This window comes from Mya arenaria, chromosome 12, assembly GCF_026914265.1.
Source record: "Mya arenaria isolate MELC-2E11 chromosome 12, ASM2691426v1".
NCBI classification, from domain to species: Eukaryota; Metazoa; Mollusca; class Bivalvia; order Myida; family Myidae; genus Mya; species Mya arenaria.
In genome coordinates, this window is record NC_069133.1 from 45402705 (window position 1) to 45429162 (window position 26458).

A 26458-nucleotide genomic window follows, 5' to 3' on the forward strand; every position below is an offset into this window, starting at 1 on the left:
AACTGTTGGTACAGAATCCTAGTGGCGATCTCGTGTTTAGGAGAAAGTTTCAACAGAAGACCTGCACTGTTTATCAATAATCCTTTAGTAGATATCTCGTATTTAAGAGATACTTTTAACAGAATAGTTTCACTGTTTGTGAAGATTTCAAGTATCGATCTTATATTTTGGAGATATTTTCAACAGAGAACTATACTGTTTATGAAGAATCCTAGTGGAAATCTCCTATTTATGAGTGTTTTTCACCTATCACAGTAGAATCGCATTGTAGGAGTGATTTGCAACAGCAGACCTTAAAGTTTAAAATCGCTCCTATTTTCAAAGTCTTGATTACAGCTCCCAGACTTTGACGCCAGTGAAATGTGTTGATTACTATGGGATAAGCAAACAATTGCATATGAATTGATAAAACTTTATTATCTCATAAAATTGTTTCATTATAACAATTATTTGCAGTTAACACATACATAGTATATACATATATTCATCATATATACACATTGAGACAAACAGTTGCAATATAATAATATGAAATGAAAGGAATAAAATATAAATTGAATATTGCATCTAATGAAAGTTCATGTAAAAAATGTATATAAAATGGTTGCATATTGTCTTTAAGGCAGAAACTGTTTGAGTTGCATAGAACCTTTTCAATATACTTGGCACATTAGTTATTAACACAAAAAATGACTTTGTGGTTTATTCTGTTCGTGTTGTAATTGTTGTTGTTGCTGCTGTTGTTGTTGTTTTGTTATAAAGGCAAAAAAAAACGTTTCAAAAAATGGAATTTAAAATTAATATCTATGAAAGATAGTGAAATATACGTACATTGCGAACATTTTATATAACAAAATAACACTAAAATATTAACATATAAAACCATACAATGGTTTTGAGACCAGAAAAAATCGTGACTAGGGTGAGAAAAACATTTGGCACACGGGTTTAAGCACTTTGGTGAAATAAATAATGTTAAAGTGGTGCACTTTGTTTTGTTTACAATGTTGTACACTCTTGCTCTTAAGTTATGTTTCCAACTCAAATTCAATTACTTTGTACTTGACATGTAATATGAACATAACAATAACAATATAAGAAGTGCTGCATACGAACATACGAATAAAACAGGTCTTTAATTTTCTAGTATTTGTTCATATGTATCATATTTGATTATGACCTGTCGGGGTGCGGCTGTATATTGATTATCAGTGACGTCCAGTGCCATTGTAAGGGATTTGGTTGGTTAGTTCAGTTATGTCTTTTAAATTGTCTATAACTGACAGTTGAGTAGTATAAAGTCTCTAGACTGATTCACAATTATCGTTTTCTTGTCATTGAGCACGCCCTTTCACGTTGATTACATGTTATACAAATTCAAACCAGGACACAGTAGAACGCATTTTATTCAAAATCTGGAAACCTCTGTTCATGGCAAGTCCATCATATAAATTGAAACAGTATTTAGTTCCAGCAACTCATATAAGGCATCTGGCATTGTCTTTTCATTTCACACGCGTGTGAACTATACAGAGATCTGCCTTCGGCTCTGGAACTGAGCAACGCCCACTGAGGTCAATAACTTTTAGTAGTTTGTAACCCAGAAAAATCTCTATCTGATTGACAGATATTCATTCATTGTCACCAGGCCCTGATACCTGATTGGTGCATTGGCGGCTGTTGAACGTAACTTCCGCTTTGTGGGGAGATCTGGTTCACTCCCGGAAGCGGTCCCATGTTGACGTTGTTGTAGGAAGGCGTCGTATATGACGTCGAGTAGCTCGGGAACATATTGACATTGTAGGGTGTGGCCTGATAGGAAGGCGGCATATTGGCGCCGAGCATACATGGCTTACCGTCCCGCATTGTGACTGTCACCGGCGCCCGTCGGGGGACGGACATGGTGGACAGTTCGAGGTTCCGGTCTAGTTTTTGACGCTTACATTTGTAGCGGCGGTTTTGGAACCATATTTTGACCTGCGTGGAGGACAGTTTGAGCATGTTGGCGAGCTGTTCTCTTTCCGGTGCCGACAGATACCGCTGCTGTTTGAACCGACGCTCCAACTCAAATACTTGTTGTTGTGAGAATAGCACGCGTGGTTTCCGACGATTTCGCTGTTTGCTCATCTGGCAGTCGCCCTGACCGGAAGTTCCCTCCTTCTTTACCCCACCAACCGATGATTCGGATTTCTCGGACTCATCGTCATCAGCTACCATGCCGGAACTGGAGTCTGGAATGAGAAAAAAGAATCATTTAATTAATTAATTATTAAAACATGAAGATTTATGAGAAATAAAAATAACATATTAACAACATTATTTAATTATTCTCACTCTTCGACTTCGACCAATATACACGGAAACTACGAACTTCTCTGTGCTATCCTTTCAAACTATGTTTTATTTCCATCAAAGACATGACGAAAAATGTCTCATTAATAACACAGTAATATAAGTTTTATTAAAACAGCTTGCCCACTGAAAGAACATTCGGAGAATTCGGATCTGAGGCGTGCACGCAATGTTTTAATAAACGCATTATAATTGTCTTCATTTCGCTCTGCTGATAAGCCCAGCCAACAACATAAACAATGTAGTAATTTAGGTGGAGACGTATACCACAGCCCCCAGTTGATTTTGATAAATTGTATTCTAACGTCGGGAAAATGGCTATTGTGCTGGGGTTAGATATACTCTAGAATAAATATTTGTCTCGGTTTATTTGTCTGTTTGTAACAGAGATACATTCCTCATACGCTCCTGCAATGTAACCGTTTGTCTGCAGCCAGTTTCAGATCTCCTAATTCCTCTACGATTCCCTTAATTCAAACTGTAAGGCATCTTGTTGTATTAAACGGGAAAATGGCAAAAAAGAAAGAAAGAAAAAACAAGGAAAAGGAAACAAGTGATTGAACGATTGTATACGTTAAGAACATAACTTTACTTTTGACACTTTGAAATCTGAAATTGACACAAATTGCTTTTAATTGAATGAAATGGTTTTCAAATGTGATCTTTATGATGCTTGTTGTTGTTGTTGTTATTGATGATGATGATGATGATGATGATGATGATGATGATGATGATGATGATGATGATGATGATGATGATGATGATGATGATGATGATGATGTTGAAGTTGTTGGTGATGATGATGATGATTATGATGATGATGACGATATGATGATTATGATGATGATGATGACGATTGTGGCAGTGCTGCTAGTGCTGCTGCTGCTGCTGCTGCTGCTGCTGATGATGATGATGATGATGATGATGATTATGATGATGACGATTGTGGTAGTGCTGCTGCTACTGATGATGATGATGATGATGATGATGATGATGATGATGATGAAGCAATATTAATAACCAAATGAAGTTCGTGACGGCCAAATCTATGATTTACGTCGATGCTGGTGGTGACATTGCACGATTACCAAGTGGTTCCAAAACATGAAAAATATTTGGTACTTTGACATTATTCAATTAACAGTTTCGCAGCATTTAAAGCTTAGTTTCATGTTTCATGTGGCCAGCTAGCAGGACTTTGGGCGTTTAGCTGGGAATATATACTTGTCATTAAGTAATCACATCTAAAACCTTACCCCTTCCCTTTACTGCAAGAAAACCCCCCTTCCTATCCCGTTTCCATAGGTTTTTATCCCATCATTTACTTTTATGTAATTTTTATGTATCTTAAGTGTTATAGAACTAAGTCATTAGGACCGTTACATTACTGTAAAGAAAAACACATGTTGATTTATTTCCAGAATATATGAATAAATTCAGTTTTTTGCCTCACAGATGTTCGCGTCACAAAGACGAAAAAGCAGAAACTTTAATTTGGATCTTCCTTTCAGGATATTTCAAGTATTTTCCACCTTTGTTACATTAATTCAATCAACGTTTTATTATTTATATAAATGAAATGAAGTACCGCGGCATATTACCAGTCAAGGACTTGTGTTTTCACATCTAGATTTGTTTTGTAACGTGTACGAAAATTAATAGTTTGTGCAGTTTTCAAAGATGTAAGACGTTCATAATCAAGATAATTATTACGATAATACAAATAGGAATATCTGTTCTATAACACATAGCAAAATAATATAAATATCAACATTGTTTTCAAGAAAACATCAACCGGTAGGGGTAAAACTCCCCCTTTGGATTCAAGACGAACTTTTGTCACTTGGGGATGTGACGGGGTCAAGCCATAACGCAGCATTTATAGGGCGCGGGCAAACCTTTATAAACTCAACAACAACAACAACAAAAACAACAAAACATATACACATGGGTGTTGTTGGCATAAGAGGTTTTACTCATTCTTGTTGCTAATTATTGCCTAACTAAACCGCAAAAATGTCGACCATCTCACGTTTGTCATTTCTCATTTTTAAAACTCATTATAGAAATCCCATTTAATATAACATATTTCATTTAAATGACGACACTTTATTCTCTGTTTAATACCATTTTACTGCAATTTAATTAATTTGGATCTCAAACCCAAAATTCTCTAAATTTCTGAAGCTTAACTGGCTTAAGAGCCTTATTTAAATTAGCCAAAATACACACTTTAATGTGGTTTTGATAATCGAAAAGTGGTTTACTGTGATACTCATAGAGCTTATTATTATAACAGTATTTAATTTAAAGTCTAAAAAACTTAAAAAGTTCATATTATTCAAAATATGGAAACGCAAAATAGCAAGCTTAGCTTAAGTCTGTCACAGTATAAGGGACTTCAGACGTTTAGGGAAATTGGGGTCTGATCTCAGATATTCTTTTATTCTTTGTCTCTAAGTTATTAGCAGTAATTGTTAGACGTAAAAGATAACTTTTAGTGGAACAAATCTCCAGGTGGGTGTGGACAATTGCACGTGCACATTTTTATGTCCGTCAAATCGCACGTACGCCTTTATTTCTGATTACATCGATCATATTAAGGTACAACAAAGGACAATGAAGACCTTGGTGTTCTTTTTGTAATCGAACGTTGAGGGCATATGAATATCTATGTACATGTACATAGATGCATGCATGTATATTTACCAATTAACAAGAAGGCCGATTTGCCTTCGCAAGATGATAACCATTATAGAAAATACACTAATATTAGAAGTCATAGCCTATTGTATATCATGTGATCTTTTGGTCACAATTTAATTACAAATTCCATTAAAAATAATTACCATAATGTAGATCGTGTGATCTTTTGGTCACAAGTCAATACAAAGTCCATTTAAAAACAGTTATAATATTCATTAGGCCAAATAAAGAGTTCCGTTTCTGCTAGCATCTCTGAATAAATAGTGTAGGGGAATAGGCATAACTTTTTTTCTATTTCTTGTTTTGAGAACCGGGACTCTGTACCAAACCGACCTATATCAGGGTATATCACTATTGCAGAATATCTAATAAATAAAATGGTATTTTTTTTAACACGTTCACTGAAAAAGCACATTATTAGGAAATAACGAAAAGACATCCACACTACGGCCGAAAAAGTGAAGTGACGGGAGAACAAAAATAAGGCAAACATTTTTTACGCCTAAGGTCAAATTCCATTTAAAAACACTTATAATTCTAAGTATTCATTATCTTTTTTTGCTTTGAGGTCTTCAAATCGTGTATCGTTTGTTTACACTGTATGTGTTTTAAGAAAATAAAGGTCAAACATTTAGCCTGTCTCAGTAAAGTGCAGTCAAAGTATTAAAGTAAACAGTTGATCCAATTCAAATGTTATAGATGTTTACATGAACCAAAGAATAAAATATTCTGACACGGTAGCACTCGTTACACCCAGGCGCTACCGTATAGTTTTTGTCACACAACATAACACAGCGCTATCTGATCAAAATCGCCAAACACATTTTGCACCCATTGACCTTAGTCCTATCCCCGGTACCATGCGCTAGTGTTTATACGTCTGTTCAGGACAAGATAAACGTTCAAACGGCGTATGAAATTCCCGACACGATCTAAAGGCACATTCAGTCTCGGCTTGTTTAGCGCATATGGAGCGTGATATATTCTAAGAGATTTTGCGCGAGTTTTACCCGCTTCCGAATCCCGCCATGGTAGAATGTGTATGCACTGTTTCTATTATGAAATAAATGATTTTATGAAATATGACAGCGAATTAAGGCTAATAGATGTATTTTTTTCTTTATTACAGAATTAATGATGAAGCTGAATATGATTTTTTTTATATTGTAATATCAAGTTCACGTAATGATTTAATTACAACAGCGAAATAAATAACTGATACACAAGTGATAAACAAGAAATTTACAATGAAAGTAGATTAAATCATAAATAATTAAAAAAATGAATAAATAAAAAGAGAAATAAATAAATAAATAAATAAATAAATAAATAAATAAATAAATAAATAAATAAATAAATAAATAAATAAATAAATAAATAAAATAAAACAAAGTAAAATAAATAAATAAATAAAAAGTACAAATATAAGTAGATAAATAAATAATATATAATAAAATGATAAATAATTAAATGAATCTGTACACTTTAACTTTCTATAAAGTACAGTGCATATAACCTAACAACGTTTTCTAAAATAAAACTCCATTTGCAACATTATATTTCTGTCTCCTTTAAATCATTTGGATTTGATGTACAAACGATTAACAAAATGACCATTCAACAGACAGGATGGGTATATTAAGAGATTTCTTGGATCTGCTAACATCAAAACAAGCCATATTCCTCGCCTGAACACATTCTAATGCCCTCCCCCTATCATTTACAAATTACATTAATCTTAATGCCTCCGAGTAGTTTCAACAGATAGTTAATCTCGTGCTGTGCTTGTGATAGGAGCCAGAAATCTCGTCCCAACTCTCGGAGTCTACAACTGGTGTGGAAAACCGCGAGATTTGACAAAAAATACAAAGATATGTTCTAAGAATCTTTACAGATATGCTTTGACTGATATTTATTTTATGCAAATATCATTATAAATATACGTAAATTTTCGAAATTGTTGATTAAAATAGTAAGAATAAAATGCATACGTGACAACGGAAATCATTCGATTATAGTGATCAAGTTTTCCGTACAATCAAAGATCAGATGAACAGTAAAATAAATTTGTAACATGTAAACGAATTTTATTTTTTGTTTTCCTCTATACTCTAACCTCCATATCGGAACGGTATGAAGAAGGCGGAGATCAACCGTGCTATAACTTTCGTTCGGATACATAGCAACGCTATTCACTTATTCGTACGTTATTTATTGAACATTGTCATTGAAACAAAACAGTTACAACGCCAGCTGTAAGCCCCCTGTAGCCTTGGTGTATACTTTTAATATCTTAGGTAATGCTTGCAGTAAACAGTACATATTTTAAGCTAGTGTTGATAAACCTATGACCTTGTTGAAAAAAATGATACTAATAGCCTATAAAAAATAGACTGAAAATAAGATATTGAATAAATAGTATCATATTTAAATAGCTATATTTACGAGGATAATGTCTGCAATATAGACCAGTTGTGTTGTACATTCTGGCGCATCCTGACTTTAAATCCGTTTAAATGATTAAAAAAAATGCTACATGTAAAATAACACACGCTGCGAAAATGTGTGATTTTTACGAAAAAAGATTATAACGTCGTCTTTCGTTATTTAAAATTTGAGACCATTTAATGTGTTCTAAATTAATCTTACGTCCAGCTGAGTTCAAAGCGGAAGGAAAAATACCACCAAATTACTTGAAATAAAGCCTGTGTGTTATCTCTTAGTCTGTAGCTAAGTTATTCCTTAACTACCGAGATAAAATCATTTATTTCATATTTTGTGTTTCGAGTCTGATTTTCCCATTTTGATATCTCCACGAAATAATATTTTAAACTTTCATTGCAAAAGTTTACTGCGTGTAAGAAATATTTAGGTAGTTATGATAATATTTTAGAACATTTTACATCTTTTCGTGCTGACGTTCAGTATGCATGTATATAATAAATTCATGAATTTGCTTATCATTAATTATATAATGATGTGAATAACTTTGAAATAAGATTATTTTTTTATAGTTATAGTACTAAAACATAGCATCTGTCGAACTAATGAGTTAAATGAGAACATTAATACCGAATTCAACACACAAATGAACAAAACATGATAACTTCTTACAGAAATGTGTCTATGAATGTACTGGTCAATGGCTGATTTTAATTTTCGACCAATGTGATTGCAGAATTTTTCCAAATTTTCGAAGTCTTATTTTTCATATCGACCGACGTTTTATTTGCCGAAATTATTGGTTGAATCGCCAATATATTGGTCGTTATTAAAAAAATGTAACTTAAAATTTGTTTCGACTAGTTTATGTTAGTAGTGTGTATGAGACAACCAGATGCTTTAAATAAAATTTCATATGCATTATATAGTTGTTGGAAGTTACGGGATACGTTTTGTAAGATGATAATCATGTAAAAAAAACAGGGTGTACATTTGACAAAATACTTCAAATAAAAGAAACCTACGTTCATATTGCTGTATATACCATGTATTATGCAAACACATGTACAGTGATATACGCGAAAGAAAAAAACAACAACAACAACTAGAAGTCAATAAGGCGGGGTATACATATCTTAAAGTCAACAATAACATTTCCTTGACGATTGGTGTCATGCTTATTTATTTCAAAAACAGTAGTGAACGCTATGGGGTTTTATTGAACCATCCGTCTGTTTGAACAAGGATTAACTTGTTAGCATATTGTCTAATCTGTTTACTTTACCATTCAAACGGTATCTAAGTCCGGATGGCATCGGGTTTCGGATCCGTTAACCAAACGAATCGAAACAAAGGGGAGGGTGTAAAAGTTAGCTTTAAATCCGGATTCAGCAACAACAAAACGTCGCTTTCAATGCCCAAAAAGGGCAATTATAAACACCGAATTATCTTTCACTTAAGTGGTTGAGAAAATATTTTCGTCACATGAAAATTTGTCAAACAGGCTAAAGTCAACTGATAATTACTCACAGAGTCTCGCGAGCATTTCCTTCGTTAACCAGTCACCGGAAATAAAGAGCAAAATCTGTTTCCGGTGATAAAAGTTTGATCTACTCGTAATTGGGCCTAAATGTAGGATTTTGTCAAACATCGGATACAAAGAAAAGTTAAGATTAGTTCAGACGGAGATCTATATCTGATTAACTTCCTTTACAGTCATTGTCTCTTTGTTTATTGTGAGTAATAATTGTTCACAAATGTCACATATTCAATAGTTTCATAGAAAAGACACAGATGTTCAGTATTGGATTATAAGTATCTTCCATGGCCGAGAGTGTAAGATAGGTTTATCCCAACCCCCGCATAGGGTGTTTTGCGGAAACGAGGTTTGAGCGAGGGTTGGAATGAATCTAGCTTATACGAGCGGACATGGTAGTTGCCTTTTTTCCGGGGCACCTCGGTTAAACAAAATTTATGAAAAATACGAGTACTTTTATTTTGGGTAAGATAAGGATTTCCAGTATGGCCAAATATTTGCATCTACCAATATGGGGTGGGAGAAATTAATAATCTTGTATCAAATCGGATTAAGGTTACCCATATGGTTGTAAACATTTAAACATATTTTCTTTGATGTTAAAATCCCCAAAAACATTTATGTTATATTTCAGATTGGATTTGTTGAAAATACACATCTGAAGTCATGATAAATGTTTATAGAAAACTTCCAGTAGATGATATGTCTTTTTACTGCTGAATGCTTGAGGTTATCTTTAAACCCGTCAATACCGGAATGACTGGTGGATAGGGGCACAAAAGAACTATTTGTATTGTTCCTCCGGCTTTCATCTAATTTTGGGGACATCTACATTGCTAATACTGATAATTTGACAATTTTCCCAAGGTAAAAGAAACTTATAATGCAATTTAACGAAGTAAATAATAAATTCAAATAATCAGGTTTGCAACAAGTGCAATGAAAGTTTTCACATGAGGAAAAAGTAAAGAAACACAGATCTATGTGAAAGACACACTGATAAAACTATCCACCCAGAAAATTAAGATATTCGTTGCTAACATTTTTCGCTGGATACAGTGGTTTCCCCTCCTGTTGTGAATTAATCGAGTTTACATCCATAAAAAAGATAGATGTGGATAAGATTCTTTTATTTTGTCAGATATCAACGTTTGAAATCTGTAGATAATATCCCGAAAATCTCCACAAAATGGCGAGTATAGATGTAAAACACAATTTCCACAGATTATTCCTGATTATGAGCAGTGGGCGGGAGCCACAAATATGTGAAAAAATAGTCTATGTTTCCATGCATTTTTAGTCTATACTTTTTGTTTGTTTTTAAGAAGATACGTAAATATGAATAACAAAAATTTCTAACCTAATCACCCGTTGAAAATAAATAAACACAAGACTTTGTACATATGTTCACTTTGACAACGCGTACATGTCCCATCATTCTGGCTAAATGAATGCTGAGTTATGTCCCTTGCTTAGCTTTTTAAAAAACGATTTCATGAGCGTTCAGCGGCGGCATATTTTATCACGTATATTTGTTATAATAAATAAATTAATATATTCATTTGATTTATTCTATGTAACAATGTATATAATTATAATTTCTCATTGTACGCGGCACAACGATTAAAACTATGATTTAACATAAAATAAATGAAATAAACTAAACCTATTATCTGATGACAATTTTAATCCTAAAACTTCATGTGATATCAATTTATAATTCTTCGACCGCCGGAGAAATTCTGCGATTATATCAAGGTTTTCATAACTTCAATATAAGCTATAAATTAATCGTATAGATAATGCACATGCAATTTCAAGCGGAGATCACATGGATAAAATCATACTTGGTAGAACATGTTGTGTAAACTTTGAGGCACCAAGTGCAATTCAACTTGTTAAAGGTACTTTCTCATGTTTTTGAATAATGCACTTTTTTTGTAAGATGAGATTAAGTGTGGCAAATCATTTTGAGTGTTAAAACTAAGATAACAAAAGCTGGGACCCTTCAGCAAATGTTCATATTTGCGTAGATATCGTCTTTAAAGACCACATTTTTCAATACCGTTGAAAGCGTGAATGGTCACTTAATTATGGCTTTGTTGTTACGTAATTGGTTGATTGGCATTATCATGTGATTATATCAATGTATTGTTAAAAAGTCAAAATATCCATCACGTTTGTATATATTCAGGTGGCCTAGTGGTGAAGGCGTCGGTTTTCTATTTTTTCCTTGACTTTATGTGATTCGCACCCCCAATAAAACCAAAATACGTTTTTCATACTATAATGTTTTTTTTCTGCAATTTCAATATCATAGAGAAAAATAATTACAAAATAAGATTTTTTTTGCAGATGCATTACCGGTAACACTAATTTTTGGTCCAAAAACATGAGCGAGTCCCTACATGCATAGTTTATAAACGTTAGTTACAATCAAAGGTATGCTATACATATAAGAAATTTGAAAGTATCTTAATCAATGTAATTGTATGGATAGTTTTAAATATGATATTACTTAGATAGATTGAGAAAAGTTAAAACTATTAGTTTTCCGAAGTGATGGTTTTAAATTGAACAGACATGGATTTGATCCCAATATCACAAAAAACTCCAGTCAAATCTTGATCTCAATCTCAACTCATTTACCACATAAAAGCATATTACGATTAAACAAATCTTGTACGTTTTTATTCTTATTTTAAAATCGATTTTTCCGTTAGAATGCGTTGATTGACCATTTGTCAATATATTCAAGACAACTTATCATAGACCCCAAAATGTACGTGTGGAATTGTATTAAAAAATGAGTCGTTCTCAGTTAATTTTTGGGCTGTAGAATATTTTTACGGTAGTTTTGACCATTTTTAAATCAACATATTTGATGAGATATTGTGCACCTCAAATGTGTATTTTTTTTTTAGAAAAACAACAACTTCGATTTATGTGGTAATACGATTTGAGACTTAGTTTTTTGTGATAGTGGAGCCAGATTTATATTACTACTACTTAAACTATCTCAAACTACAAAGATCTTTCAATTCAAAAACACTACAAATGTGTTGGTTCTAAAGATTATCGTTTCTTAAAATTACAGATAACACAATGTTCACAATTGAAATTCGATGTTGTATAATTGATCGATTCTTAGAATCTAATTGTTTTATTGCTTGGGTTAAGTGGTCTATTGTAGTTGACGGAATGATAGCAGTCATTAAGAATATCTTTATTTCATTGGCGATTGGCTTAAGTATGCGGTAATAATAATAACACGATTTTAATGACTCGACAGAAATGTGTTGAACCACTGAATACCCAAGGTCCATGCCGATAACCCGTTGGCAAGTAACGTACACGACTTTATATACATTTATTTTCTTTCCTACAGCTAGATATATAAAAAAGTCATTATAGATGAGCACGATTGTTCGTATTGAGGCCCCTTAAAGCTGCACTCTCACTGATAAACCGTTGTTACAACTTTTTTTGTTGTCTTGGAATGAGAAAAAAAATGCGTAAATATCTGCAAACCAATGATAAAAGATTGCTGACCAAAGATCAGATCGCAGATTTGTATATTTCCGTTCGAAAATTAATGTTTTATGGCTTAACCCGTTACTAACATTAAACATTAATTTTTGAACTTCAATATTAAAATCTGCGAATATTTTTTTGTCAGCAGTCTTATATAACTGGTTTCCATGGATTTTCGCAAAAAATGGCTCGTCCCAAGAGAAAAAAATAAAAAAGTTGTCAAAACGTTCAATCTGTGAGAGTGCAGCTTTAAGCACTTTAGTTCTCGTGTATTGCTTTTAAACGGCCACACAGTAAGTATGAGATCTTAACTATATGTATACCTATAGGTAAAAGAAAGTTACCCTACATATACAAATGTATTAGTATGATAAGATAACGTCACATATATATAAGCATAATAAAGTTACTTAACGTAGTGAAATATATAAGCCATACGAAAGTTACTTCACGTAAATAAGCATAAAGGAAGATACTTCACGTATATAAGCATAAGAAAGCGGCTGTACATGTATAAGCATACGAAAGTTACTTCACATATATAAGCATAAGAAAGTTACTTCACGTATATACGCATGAAAAGCGGCTTCCCATATATAAGCATACGAAAGTAACTTCACAATTATAAGCATGAAAAGTGGCTTCACATAATTATATAAGCACACTAGAGTTACTTCACATATGTAAGCATAAGAAAGTAACTTCACATATATAAGCATAAGAAGCTTCACATATATAAGCATACGAAAGATACTTTTCATATATAAGCATAAGAAAGTTACTTCACTTATATAAACATAAAAAAGTTACTTCAAATATATAAGCATACGAAAGTTACTTCACATATATAAGCATACGAAAGTTACTTCACATATATAAGCATACGAAAGTTACTTAACATATATAAGCGTAAGAAAGTTCCTTCACATATATAAACATAAGAAAGTAGCTCCACATAAATACGTATACGAAAGTTACTTCATGTATATTAAAGTGGCTTCACATATTTAAGCATACAAAAGATACTTTACATATTTAAGCATAAAAAGGTTACTTCACATTTATAAGCAAAAAAAGTTTTTTCACATATATAAACATAAGAAAGCTACTTCACGTGTATAAGCATACGAAATACACTTCACATACATATATAAGCAAACTTAGATCAATGGAAATCTGACGCTGAGGTGACATGTAGTGGTTGGTACAAATTGCTACATCAATAAAACTAAACCGAATCATACTAAACTGGCACCTAAATGTATACAGCCTCTTTTTGGCTTATCATGAGGGTGCTTAGGCATACAGAGATGATGTATTCTGACGTTTTAGACTTTCAACCCCTACTAAACGAAATTAATACCCGCCCTCAAGGAGGGTCCCCGTTACTCCCTACTAGGTCTCGGAAATATTTATAGCTCTATGACCCCTTTCCGGGCCTTATTCTCACACAAAATCCCTCTCTGCTCTACGGGGACTACAATTTAGGGGGCAAATATTAATGAAAAACATCAAACACATTTCTCTTTTTCTGCTAAATGAAAGGTATGCCTGACACTATACTTCGTTCTAGTTTTTGTTGAGTTTTAAGTACGCGTATTAAATTATTGCATGTTTATTTTAAAGGTTTTCTTTCAAACTGCAACATAATGTTTATTACATTACTTTAAACGATTATAATAAAGCTGTTTTATAACAATGATATCAAATAAGTTTAGATTCCGGAAATGACTATTTTGTTTCGAAAGTGTTTCTTTTCTTTCTAAGGATTCCAGTGATAAAACCGTTTGAACCCTCACCCCAACCCACGCCTTTCCCGGTTATTTTTCAAGATGTTATTACGTACATTAATATTTGTCATATTTAATAGAACCGTTTCATTTTATAATTCCTTAAGTGAGAAACCGAATTCTTGCAAGAAATTTTCCATATTTTTTGTGTACGAATTATTAGTCTTAACGATGCCGTCGTATTAAAAAATAAATGCCAACATACCAGGGAAGAAAAAAACTCAAAGATATTGTTTGCAACATGGAGCATTGTGAGTTTTGCTACCATAGGTTCATATCGGTACGAAAACTATTTCCCGACGATAAAAACTATCGGATAACCCCGTAAACCTTTATATAACCTTTCAACCATGTCGGCATTATTCATAAAAAACCTTCCCACTACGTCGATAAGTATAAATATGTGCTTGTAAAAATGGAACAAAGTACAACTAAAAAACACGGCTTTCTTTTATCTGATAACAAAATGAAAGCGATGCTTTTTTTCCCAACTAAAACATTTTTTTCGCATTCTTCACAATGAAAAATAATGATAAAAATCAGAATATGTTCTGTGTTTGTTTTATGACAGATGTTAATATATTGACACCTGAAGTATTCGGCAATGTATTTCTACAGCTTTTAAGGTGAATTACAAGCCCCTTTCAGTGCAATTGTAGTTCGGATTCCATCATGACGTTGCCACCCGGCGTTTCTATGCAAAGACGCAAGCAAGTTAACACTTTGATATTTCAGCCGTTTCAGTAATAATCAATTAACAAATAAACAATTTAAAAATATTGAATGGTAATATAAAATGTATGGTATAAAATAAGAAACATAGCACGCAACTTCGGGAAATATGGTAATATAAGGACCGGCCAGTCAGCCCCCAAAGGTGAATGGATCTCGATTATTGCTAACGTCCATATACACTTCCGGGGGCTGACTGACCGGTCCTTATAATGTCATATGACCCTCAATGGCGTGTAAGATTACTTAATATAACCAGCGAAAGAAATTACAACTTATAGCAGTCGAAACCCGTTGGCTCGATATCACAGGGACCGGCAAAAATACTTCGAGCCTCGCGAATATCGAGCCAAGCGGGAATGCTTCCATAGAGTTAAAAAAATCGGTCCATTACATCAAGTTCGAGCCAACGAGGAAATCGAGCCATGCGATATCGAGCCAGTGGGTTTAGACAGTATATGATAAAAGCAATCCCAGTGTCTCAGAAAATACAAATCCTACAAAAACTATCTCAGAATAAGGTCTACATTCCTTTCTCTTTCATGCACAGCGTGAAAATAATTTGATTTTGCTTGCTGAATATCAATTTGTGTGTAAAATTCTCATATTTTAAAGTATGATATAAACCTGTGTATTATATAAAAGAACCTTAGCTTTAGCGCAATTTATGATACGAAACTGAGCACATTTTAAACCAAACATAAACGATTTCAATACGCATTTCAGATCTAAGCAAAATTGAGGCCACAATTATCGTCAAAACGTAATTTATATATTTCTACATGTTTCCGTTTAAAACGATGTCTATGATAAAAACCACTAATAGCATAGAAAAATGCCATAAAGCATTTTGAAGAAATTTTTACTTCCTTGTATTTGAAAGACTTTTATATTTTCCATACAGCGGTTATGATTTATTTCGCCTGTTTCGTCGTTTCTGTCCGAACATTCTCTTGGACAATGGTTTATTGTTTTAGAAATTCATGGGAAAGTTTCTGGATGGTTAGTCATTGTTTTATTACAAGCGTTTACAATGAAAGAAGGAACTTCAAATGGTTTACATGGAAATGAAAAGCGCAATATTTTTTTCTTCTTTTTTGATACCACACAACATGAAACTTAAGTTTATAGAACAATACCGAGTATGTTGAGTAAATGTATGGAAGCGTATACAGTCGAAACCCGTTGGTTCGAACTTGCTTGGCTCGAATTTTCTGGCTCGAACTTGATGTAAGGGACCGATTTCTTTATACTGAATGTAAATATTCCCGCTTGTCCGAGATTCGAGGTATTTTCACCGGTCCCTGGAAGTTCGAGCCAACGGAGTTCGACTGTATTCTTATATACTGATGGTGTGGCTTTGTAATCCCGTCGACTAGATGTAACACGACATTTTGCAGAATCAATGTCGACTTGTCCACTTTTTAATTAGATATGTAAGACTTTATTTTGCCGAAACAAACACACACATACAAAACTTACTGGAGATACGATATGGACTTTGTTGTACATTAAGTATTCATAACGCGTATAACCTTATCTGTCGACAAAAACACAATGATTTGATAGCAATGAACTCCTGCTTTGGTGTCATTTGACCTGTACAAAATTTAGTGACATTTAACTTTAAATATTTGTTTTTTCTTCAGATTTATCAAAGGGGTCACTCCTACCAACTAGTTATGCTAAATGTCACTAAATTGTGTACAGGTCAAATGACACCAAATCTGGAGTTCATTCCCATCAAATCGCTATGGACAAAAATAGGTCTAAATAAGTGAATAAACTGATAAGTACAATATGTCGTCAAGTTGACATAATACAAGTCGACAATTCTGCGTGGTGAATACAATATACGCTTCCATAATTTTGACATGTCGGTCCTTTTAATTAATGTTTAGTTTTTAAATACTTTGTACGCGTTAAAGAGTAAAGTTACTGCGTTTTGTTTATCGTAGAATTGCAATTTAAAGACTCAGTTCTAACCACGAAAAGCCTTTTAATTTATATGGATATTGTCCTAAAATACATGATATGAATAAAGATGCAGAAAAACTCATGTTTTGTTATATTTATTTATTTATCCGTTTCGATGTATATGCTTCCTTTTACTACTCATACTAGTTTAGCAAAAAAGCCTTAGTGGTAAAATAAACTAACTGAAATATACTCAATGAATCAATTTTGGCGCATTCGTCAGGATCGATCTACATTAAAGTAATGAACAGGAAATTTGAAAATCCTCTGTTTTCATTTTGCTTGCTGATAGCTATTATGTTATATAAATGATCGAATCTACATTACAGATAAACAGATTGCGGTTTGTATTTGTTTTCTGTATTTCAACTAAAATCGAAATTGAAAACTGATTTTGCCAAAAAGTACATTTTTTTTTTGTTTTTCGGTGTTATAATAACAATTTCTTCATCTGCATTTTAAATTTCGTAATTTGTAGCAATATAATTTGGGGTAACCAGGCGCCAAAATTTGACATTAGTGAATAATAACAAAATTGAAACACTGACTCACAAGGTGGTGAACGTGCATGCATTAGTTGCCAAAGTGTAAATCCCTCGTTTAAATTTGTAGAATTTTTCATTCTTTCTTAATTCATTATAATTAGCTATATATAAAAAAATTCCCTCCACCTGTGTCCTCAGAAAACGTCCAGACCTAGCGAGATGCGAGGAGGAGACGCGAGAGCGCCACCTTGTGTAAATATATCTGGGCGGATGGCAGACCATAGCCTAGCACCAGGAGTTAGGCTAGTTTTTCTTCAAGTCTGATTTCAGAATTATATGCTGTAAGACGCGCATCGAGGAGAATTAGAAAATAATTGGTTGCTTCAGAACAGTTTTTTAATTAAATGCAAGGTCCTGCAATGCAAGAATCATAAAAAGAGAAAAACGAATCAAATATTATTCACTTGGATAACGGAACACGGTTAACATCATTTAAATAAGCATAGCTACGTTTTCTAAAAACGGTTATGGCAAACAAATAATTATATATTTTTATGAAATATCCGCTACAGCAGCCAGTTGATTCTAATCAACAAGATATACAATTTGTTTTCATAAATGTTAAAGGATGTATTTCTAAAAGAAACGGTATATTTGTCCTTAAATACAAAAAGCTAATAAAGGAACAAAAAAGTAGTATTCATAAAAAATGAAGACTCAGCACTGTTGAACAACAAATGGGAAGATATTTGATCGAGTTCTTTTCGCTAATGCTTTATTTAAGTCTATAAATGATGAGTGACTGTCGAATTTAAAGAATGAATTAACAATTAATTAAGAAATTCAGAAATAGTGTGCTTTAGTTTCATTGAGAAGTTTCATTTTTTGTTTTGTTTTGAAAACGGGTAAAATAAAGTGACATATTTTACCCCAAAAGTCTGCGTAAAGCCAGCCTCGTCCTACTATCAGCAAGCAAGGACTACCAGACCCGGAGCTATTGTATTACTAAATACCACGAACCGCGATAACTACCTGTCTAAACACATTTTTTGTAGACCTACATGACACTTATAAATGCCATCTTGGAAACTAGTTTAAAGTCTGGTATGATATTGTTTTCTCTCTTATTAGTATTTGTCAAAGTGTTTATGCGCAATTGGCTTAATTTTCACTTGAATATGTTCAAACTTATTGCTTGCCGATTGAAGACCGAACCCATTAAAGGCGGCTTTGAGGCGGCGTCGACCTAAACCAGCAACTTGTCTTTCAATTGAACAAATATCATAATTACTCATTTTAAAGAGATATTAAAATAATGTGTTGAACATTTTGCGAATAAAGAATAATTATAAGAGTCATAATTCAGTTGACTTTAAACAAACTTGTTGTAGTTAAAAGTATTGTTTAAAACGGTTTAAAAACAATCAATTTAAGCGAATAAGAATGCATGGAAGAAAATGGTGTTTGAATTTTGTTTACATTATCTCCAAACCCGTCTTATTTTGGAACGGAACGAATGCAGACAAATTCACACACGCATACTAACATCATCACTTACTGATAAACAATCACTATCCGGTGTTGTGTAGTTGTTGATTAATATGTTTGTTCCTTTAAATTTGAAGATTTCAAAAATGACAAATGAATCAACACTGTCGTCACATACTCCTATCATGTGAGTGTTTCCTTGTTTTCGATTACAAGCTGTTGTTATCTATTTATATTATTCCAAACATCCTTAAACATATCCTTCAATTAAATTTGTCTGCAGTAAATTCCTGTTTCTGGAAACCTTAGTCCAACATGCGCATTTAGCTTACCCCAAATAATAGAGAAAATGACAGAATCTATACACAAGACCAAAAAATGAAGGTACTTGAAGAAAATACAAATTCTTAGAAGTGGCCACTAGAAAGTTAGATTTTCTTTGATAATGCAAAGTAGGAGAGCACTGGATAGTCTTAATTTCTCATACAACATACATCAATTAAAAGTGTGCATCTTGAGTTTAAAGTATCTGCTCTCCCATTATCAATCGGCGATCAATCGAAACACCTTTAGTGAATAGAACCAATGTAAGAGTTCCATGGAAGAGCTACAAGAGCTTCATAAAGAGATCAATGGTGGTAATATGGAACCGTTCAAGACCCTCTTCTGATGTACCCGAGTGCCTACAATTGACCCAAACCTATGCACGAGAAGTGCACGTGCGAATTTTGTTATCGATTTTTTTAAGGACTATCTACCTTGACAAGAATGGTTGAACTTGTTTTACACGAAATTGTAAATTTTCAATGTAATCTCACCTTTTTCTAATAAGCTATCCTCTGGGTTTTCTTCTTTGATAATTTGTGATGACGGCAAATTTTGTGGTGTATTTGACGTCATAAGCGGCCCGGAATCCATATTTGCTGGTGGCGGATTCCCATGAGACATATGTTGACTTCCTGGATGCATCTCATCATGGTCGGACCCAGGCGTTGGAGGATTATGGGTATCGTATGGATCTTGTTTCGGTGACAAATTGTCCATCTGAGCACTCATCTGGACCGGAAGTTGCATCGCCGATGAAAGTGACGTCATTGACGAGACACTCGGGCTGCACGTGAGATTCGTGTACGTCGGTTGAAGTGACGGTGCCGTATTGTTACTGCTATATAGACAAGCGTTTCCACCAACGTTCCCCCCTCCGTTCCCCATCATGGGGGACATAGGGGGCCCTAGTTGATCACTTAGTCGCTGGGTATCATAACCGAAGTATCCCCCAGCATTCATATTAAAACTATTAAAATCCATTCCATAATGTGCCTGCTGCTGCTCCGTCCAACTAAGAATGTCCTTCACTGAGAATGGCGTTGAAAAACTGTGATTGGAATACATAGTGCTTTCAATGAGATGGAAATCTTGAAAATCTCAAAGGAATACGTTTATCTCTAAAGCATAACTTCGAGGGTATATAACTTTGAAGATTTGCAAAAGTGGTTACCACTTAAGTCTTAAGCAACTTCGCTTGTGTGAATCTCGTAAATTGTTAGTGTTTAAACATAAGCAACGTGTTGTTAAAACATCCCCTCAGCATCCGAGGTCCATTCCCAGCACTTAGACGCAATTCGCTGGTCCGCCTCCGGAGCGTGATTAGCCAATAGGAATCCGGATTGACTCTTCGCTTCAGCCAATGAGCGTTCGCCTTTATCGCTTGTGCGGTACAGTTATACAAATAAAACTTCGCGATGCTTAGGTATATCATGCGTTTTGAATCTTGATATTTTGTGTGTTTACAACTTCTTTGTCAAAATTGTGATTTTGTATTAAGTATTTTCTAAAGGTCTACTTATCTTTTGAGTAGGGAAGCACGCGCTTTAAGACTCCTGAAATTTAAAACACAACAAAGCACTTTGAGCTGGCAAAAATAATTTCTGGTTTTGTTTTCATTTTAAATTCTGTTTTAAACAAGGATGTTAAAATCTTTTGTGGGAATACCGGATACAAATAATATGAACGTTTTAATTAAGCAATATTTAGAAACAATTAATGTATAAAATGCATGTGAACCATGTCATCATCATCATCATTATCATCATCATCATCATCATTATCAACATCACCACCACCACAACCACCATAACCACCTCCATCATCATCATCATCATCATCATCATCATCATCATCATCATCATCATCATCATCATCATCATCATCATCATCATCATCATCATATTCAGAATTTGGTTACAGTGTCGTAAATAAATCATAATTTTACACACAATTAACATTAAAAGAAGTGAATACAGTTACTTCCTGTACGTGATATTTATTTCTCAGATACATTTGCTAATGAACAAGACATTCAAACAAAGAAATGAACATGAAAAAAGTCATTGTAAACGTCTTTATACATCAAACAAAAAAGAAACATTAATTTGATCAGACCAGATTGAAAATAAAATATCCGGAATGACAGAAATAACGGAATGTATGGGTAGCTTATTAGCCCACAAAGCCAGTTTAACACAACAGACAAATAGCCGACCCCCTATCAAAAATAGCTCAAGAATAGGTTCTGTTGGTCTTGATATAAACCATTGCATTGATATATCGATTTTCTCGTGCCCACAATTCTTCAGTGTCCCTTTTATCGTGCATTATCGTACACCCACTTGTACTCGTGCTGATAGAACGGATTTGTATTATTAGGAAGTCATTTGTCCCTTGCGTGAGGCAGCTTTTATAAACAAACTACCCGTCTAGTCACGTCGATGCCAGCCTTTCTCATACGTTTTTTTATACAATACATTGTAAAGATGGACAAGGTTTTATAAAATTTTATACAAACACATATATCAGAGTACTGACCCAGGGTAAAATGTTTGATTTGGGGACTCTGGGTTGACTATCTCATGTAATTAAATGTTACTCATATGATAAAACCAACAATGCTACCAGCCCTATCCAGCGGTCGTCGGACATTTATAAGATATTTAAAAGTATTTGAAACTATTGCATATGTTTATCTTTAAAACGAACCAATGAGCTAATCAAATTAATTTTAATTTAGAAAATGAAACCATTGTAAACCACGAACTCATTTTAACAGATCCAAATTAGGCTTTGGCGCGAATCGAAAAAAAAACCCATCTAAAATGAAATAATACAATGCAAGAAAGGAGATAATCAGTTGTATAATTATTATAGTGTCCGTATATAATACTCAATTATTCGTACGACAAGAAGGTTACAAGTTCGGCCGATAGCATACATAAAAATCAAACATACTCCACATATAACATCACATATAGCATTTATATAAGAACACAAAGAAACGACTCAGAACTTTATGACAATGGAGAATTGTGTTACACCCATACTTAGAGACGTGAAGTCTGCGGTCGGCCAGTTGACATCTCCGACACAATATAAGGAAGAAAATCGTATTTATTATGCAATATCCTACGAATCAGTTGAGCAAGTACTTAGGGCGTAGGCGTTTACAGATTTTTGCATTATCCCCATGGGTGTGAATGGTTTAGTGGTTAAGGTGTACGCCTCTTACCCAAGAGGTTTTGGGTTCGAGCCCTACCAGGTGTACCTTCTAATGGCCTCCCAAAATCAACACCAATACTGGTATTACTGATGAAACGGACTGAATATAAACATAAGCTTTCGTCACAATCGATATAAGAGAATTAGGATAAAATGAAGACTAATTTCCGCAATGGTAATGAACTGTTTTTAGTGTACCCTTTATTAAAGAGCAGAATAAGAAGATAAATGCGTAAGATTTATCACTGATGTTTGAATTTGAAGACAAAAGATACTGATCACCACTTAGGACCGTCATTTTTGAAGAGATTCAAAAAGCATGGACACGTTCATACATATTTAAATTGTTAATGTTATTGCTAAGTACAATTTGGCTGAAAGTTTACTTATTATACTTCATTAAAAAAAATAATGTTGTGTTGTTAATGTTAAAGTAATGTTTCAATGTCAGACTCGGTTACTCCTTTTTTCACACACATGTCTAGCTTATGCTGCGCATCTTTGTTCAAACGAAACACAAACAGTCGAACAAATATAATTTATTAACTTCCAACATAACGGACAAAGACAACCGGGATACAATAAACAATGGAGAAAATAATAACCCACCAACGGTATGGCACGGAAAAGGATCTACGTCAAATAAATACCGAGAGTAAACAAAGGACAAAGTGCCTTTGTATTTAGTGCTCTGAGTTTTGTGTTTATTTTCCGGTCCCCGGAAACCCGACTTACGAAGCCGGAAGGACTAACAAGAAATGAGGAAGGCAAGACAAACTGATTGTTCGTCACATTATTTGCTGTGAACTTGGCACTTATGCTGGTTTACGTACAATGTTTATATGAAATTGTCAAAATTGTGCTTCACTTTCTTTGTCCAAATAATTGTCGTAACTTATTGTCTTTCTAAGTGTACGATTTGTTTTACCCAGATTTACAATTTATTCAGCCCAGTCTAACATGTGTTATCTAATGATACGATAGCCTTAGCATCATATGAAAGAACCTCGGACACTCTCTATATCTGTATAATTATGAGTTTGCCTACCATAATAATGAAAAATGGACCTTATAATTATGATGTTTTTTTACGTTCACGTTCAAGAAACGAAGATGGCTGCATGTCTGCGTATGATGTCTTACTGTTAATTCTAAAAATTGGAATAACTTTTTGAATTTATATATTAATTAAGTTTTATCCAATTAAACTTTGTTCACCCCGCACCGCACCCTCCCCCCCCTCCCCCGTGCACCAAGAAAATATTTGCAAATACGTATATTTGTGCAAACATTGTGTTGGTTTAAGTGTGTGTGCGTGGGGGGATTTAAATCTAAAAAGATGCTCATGGTCATGTATATAACTACTTAGTTGCATAAACGTTTAACGTAGTAAATGTTTAGTAAGGCTTAGCACGGTTTTGCTCCAGTGAAAATCAATGCATGTGCTTCATTCATCAAAAGTACATGTTATACATGTACAAACAATAGTTTTTGTGTAATATTTCATTACTCATTAGACACTTTGGTGATGTTAACGATTCAATTAATGTATAATTGTGTTATATTTCATAAGCCTATATAAGTCATTAAAGGTTTAATGAAGAACGGGGTTATATCTTTAAAAGTATATATCTTTATAGATGTGTGAGTTATGGAACAGTGCGTTTTTATTCAAATTAAATTCATGGATGCAGAAAATAATAAAAACAATCGGAGCAAGGGCACGAATAAAGGTTTACTTGAACAAAAAATGAATATGTATACTCTTGATTGCTTGAAAATAAACATCACAAAAATAGGCAAATTCATATAGATAGTGTTTGATGTCCTTCGAATAAATGTTGTTATGTTATATCCTTTGAATCAAATATATTGCTGTTTCAATGGAAATAAAGGAAACCCAGAAAAACGACAAACCTCTTAAAGTGGATAATACACTGCCACAAAGTTTTAAAACAATGCAAAATAAGTGGATATTAAAAATGCAGTGTACTGAATATTTTCAGATACAAACATAAACTACAATCTAAACTCTCTATGTCGAATTCTGTTATCTCGATGTTCTGGTTATGTCGAACTTTAAACGATTATGTTTGGTTTACAAAGACATGTTTTGCATGTCGGTTATATCGAATATTTGTTATCTCGAAATATTTCTTGACTGTATCTATTAGGGTACTTATAACACTTTTCAAAATCAATTGCGAAGTAAAAATAATATTGCGATAAAAATAGTATTATATTATAATATATCATCTATGCTAATGATTACACAATTTGTTGAAAAAAGAAATCAAGTTTTAGGTAGAGATATTTTCAAACCACACAACAAAGGAGACGCATAGTCATTTTGACCCGTATGATTATGTCACATGATTCTGTTACAACACCCAACACACGGTTGTATGAGAAAGGATCAACTTTCAGGGCTCTACAATCCAAGAGGCTGTCGATATGTAAGCTGCAAAAGTGTAGTTTTACATGGAACTAAACAGAAATGGAGAAATGTGGTCTGCATAACAAAACTGAAAGAAAAAAGAATACAGGCAAGCTTGTATTTTCCAGATTGCCGGAGTAGAAGACAGAGACCGGTATTTGCGACTGGCTGGCTACAGGTCGTATCGCCGTAAAATACACACAACCCTCGTCATGCGCACACGCCCAGTGGCAGTCAACAGTTATGAGGTGTTGACATGTCGGCTGACGTGTAATTAGGACGGTTTGATTTTTTTCTTGTTTGTATACATTCTAGATGAGCATGAATCTTGGAAGCACAAAATATATACCGAAGTATAAATGTGGCAATGCCATGTTCATTGACGGTAACTGGTAAATGTAGCACTGTCAACGCTTTTCAATCATGATCATAACATATTAATTATATGATACCGAAGGGTCTGAAAAAAGGATCTGAAAAAAGTCTCGTACACGTATACATAAGAATCCTGATAAGAAACAAACAGCGATATATGGACAAGAATTATCATTGACCATATTTCATGTCATTGAACAAACATGCTGGAAGATAAGAAAGTAAAGAACAATGTCCAAACATTATCTTTCACACCACATATTTTTAAAGGTAGGTTTAAAAAATAAATAAATGATAGTCAAAATGGCGGACGTAGTGCTTAAGTACACACGTATTTATTGACTCAATTACTTATACACTTTTAACACGGAATGTTCATCTTACACATCTTAAAAGAGTCTTTTCATCTGTCAACAATGATCTCTCCTAATCTCTCTTGATAGAAAGTATATGTTGTCACTAGTTGTCAGCATTGTGTAGTGTAAGACAATAAAAAGATGTTTGTAAGTATAATTATAACGAAGTATGAACAATGAATTGAGAGAGGGGTCATTCGGATCAGCAGTCATGTTTGAATTCGGAATGTTCACTGAGAGCAGGATGGACAGTAAGACACCTTGGAGTTCCTTGGAAGGATTTAAAACAGAGCAGTTCTACTTTTGAAAAAATGTTCATAGGAACAAACTGCTCCAATGTGTCCTGAGAATGCCTCCAATGTGCAAAGAAATAGATAAGCGTAGCATAGAATCACGTTATGGGAGGTCCTGGTCATAGAGAAGACGATAAACACGCACAGCAATGTATTTGAAAGATGCTCAATAAATATAGTAATACTACTTTTGATACAAAAATGTTGCCGCATTTAAAAGTGCCTCAAAGTCAACTGCTCACAGGCTTAATAAACGCCAACAGGACTTTTATCCTTTCTGTCGGCGTTGTCCGTCGCCACGACATTCCCTTATCACATTCTTATTCACGATTGTCCAATGATTAATCATGTGACGAATGGCATAAATTTGCTCAGTGGATAGTTAATTGACGACAACTTTCC

At 33.8% G+C, this 26458-nt stretch overlaps 1 protein-coding gene across 1 annotated transcript; it reads right to left on the minus strand.

The window, feature by feature from the left end:
• Positions 1 to 400: 400 nt before the first annotated feature.
• On the minus strand, positions 401 to 20589 carry LOC128211520 (homeobox protein Nkx-2.5-like). Its single transcript, XM_052916415.1, has 2 exons — positions 19862 to 20589; positions 401 to 2231 (listed from the first exon to the last, which is right to left on the minus strand). The coding sequence occupies exons 1-2, from the start codon at positions 20433 to 20435 to the stop codon at positions 1642 to 1644; spliced, it is 1164 nt and encodes a 387-aa protein (XP_052772375.1). The 5' UTR covers positions 20436 to 20589; the 3' UTR covers positions 401 to 1641.
• Between the last annotated feature and the right edge of the window lie 5869 nt (positions 20590 to 26458).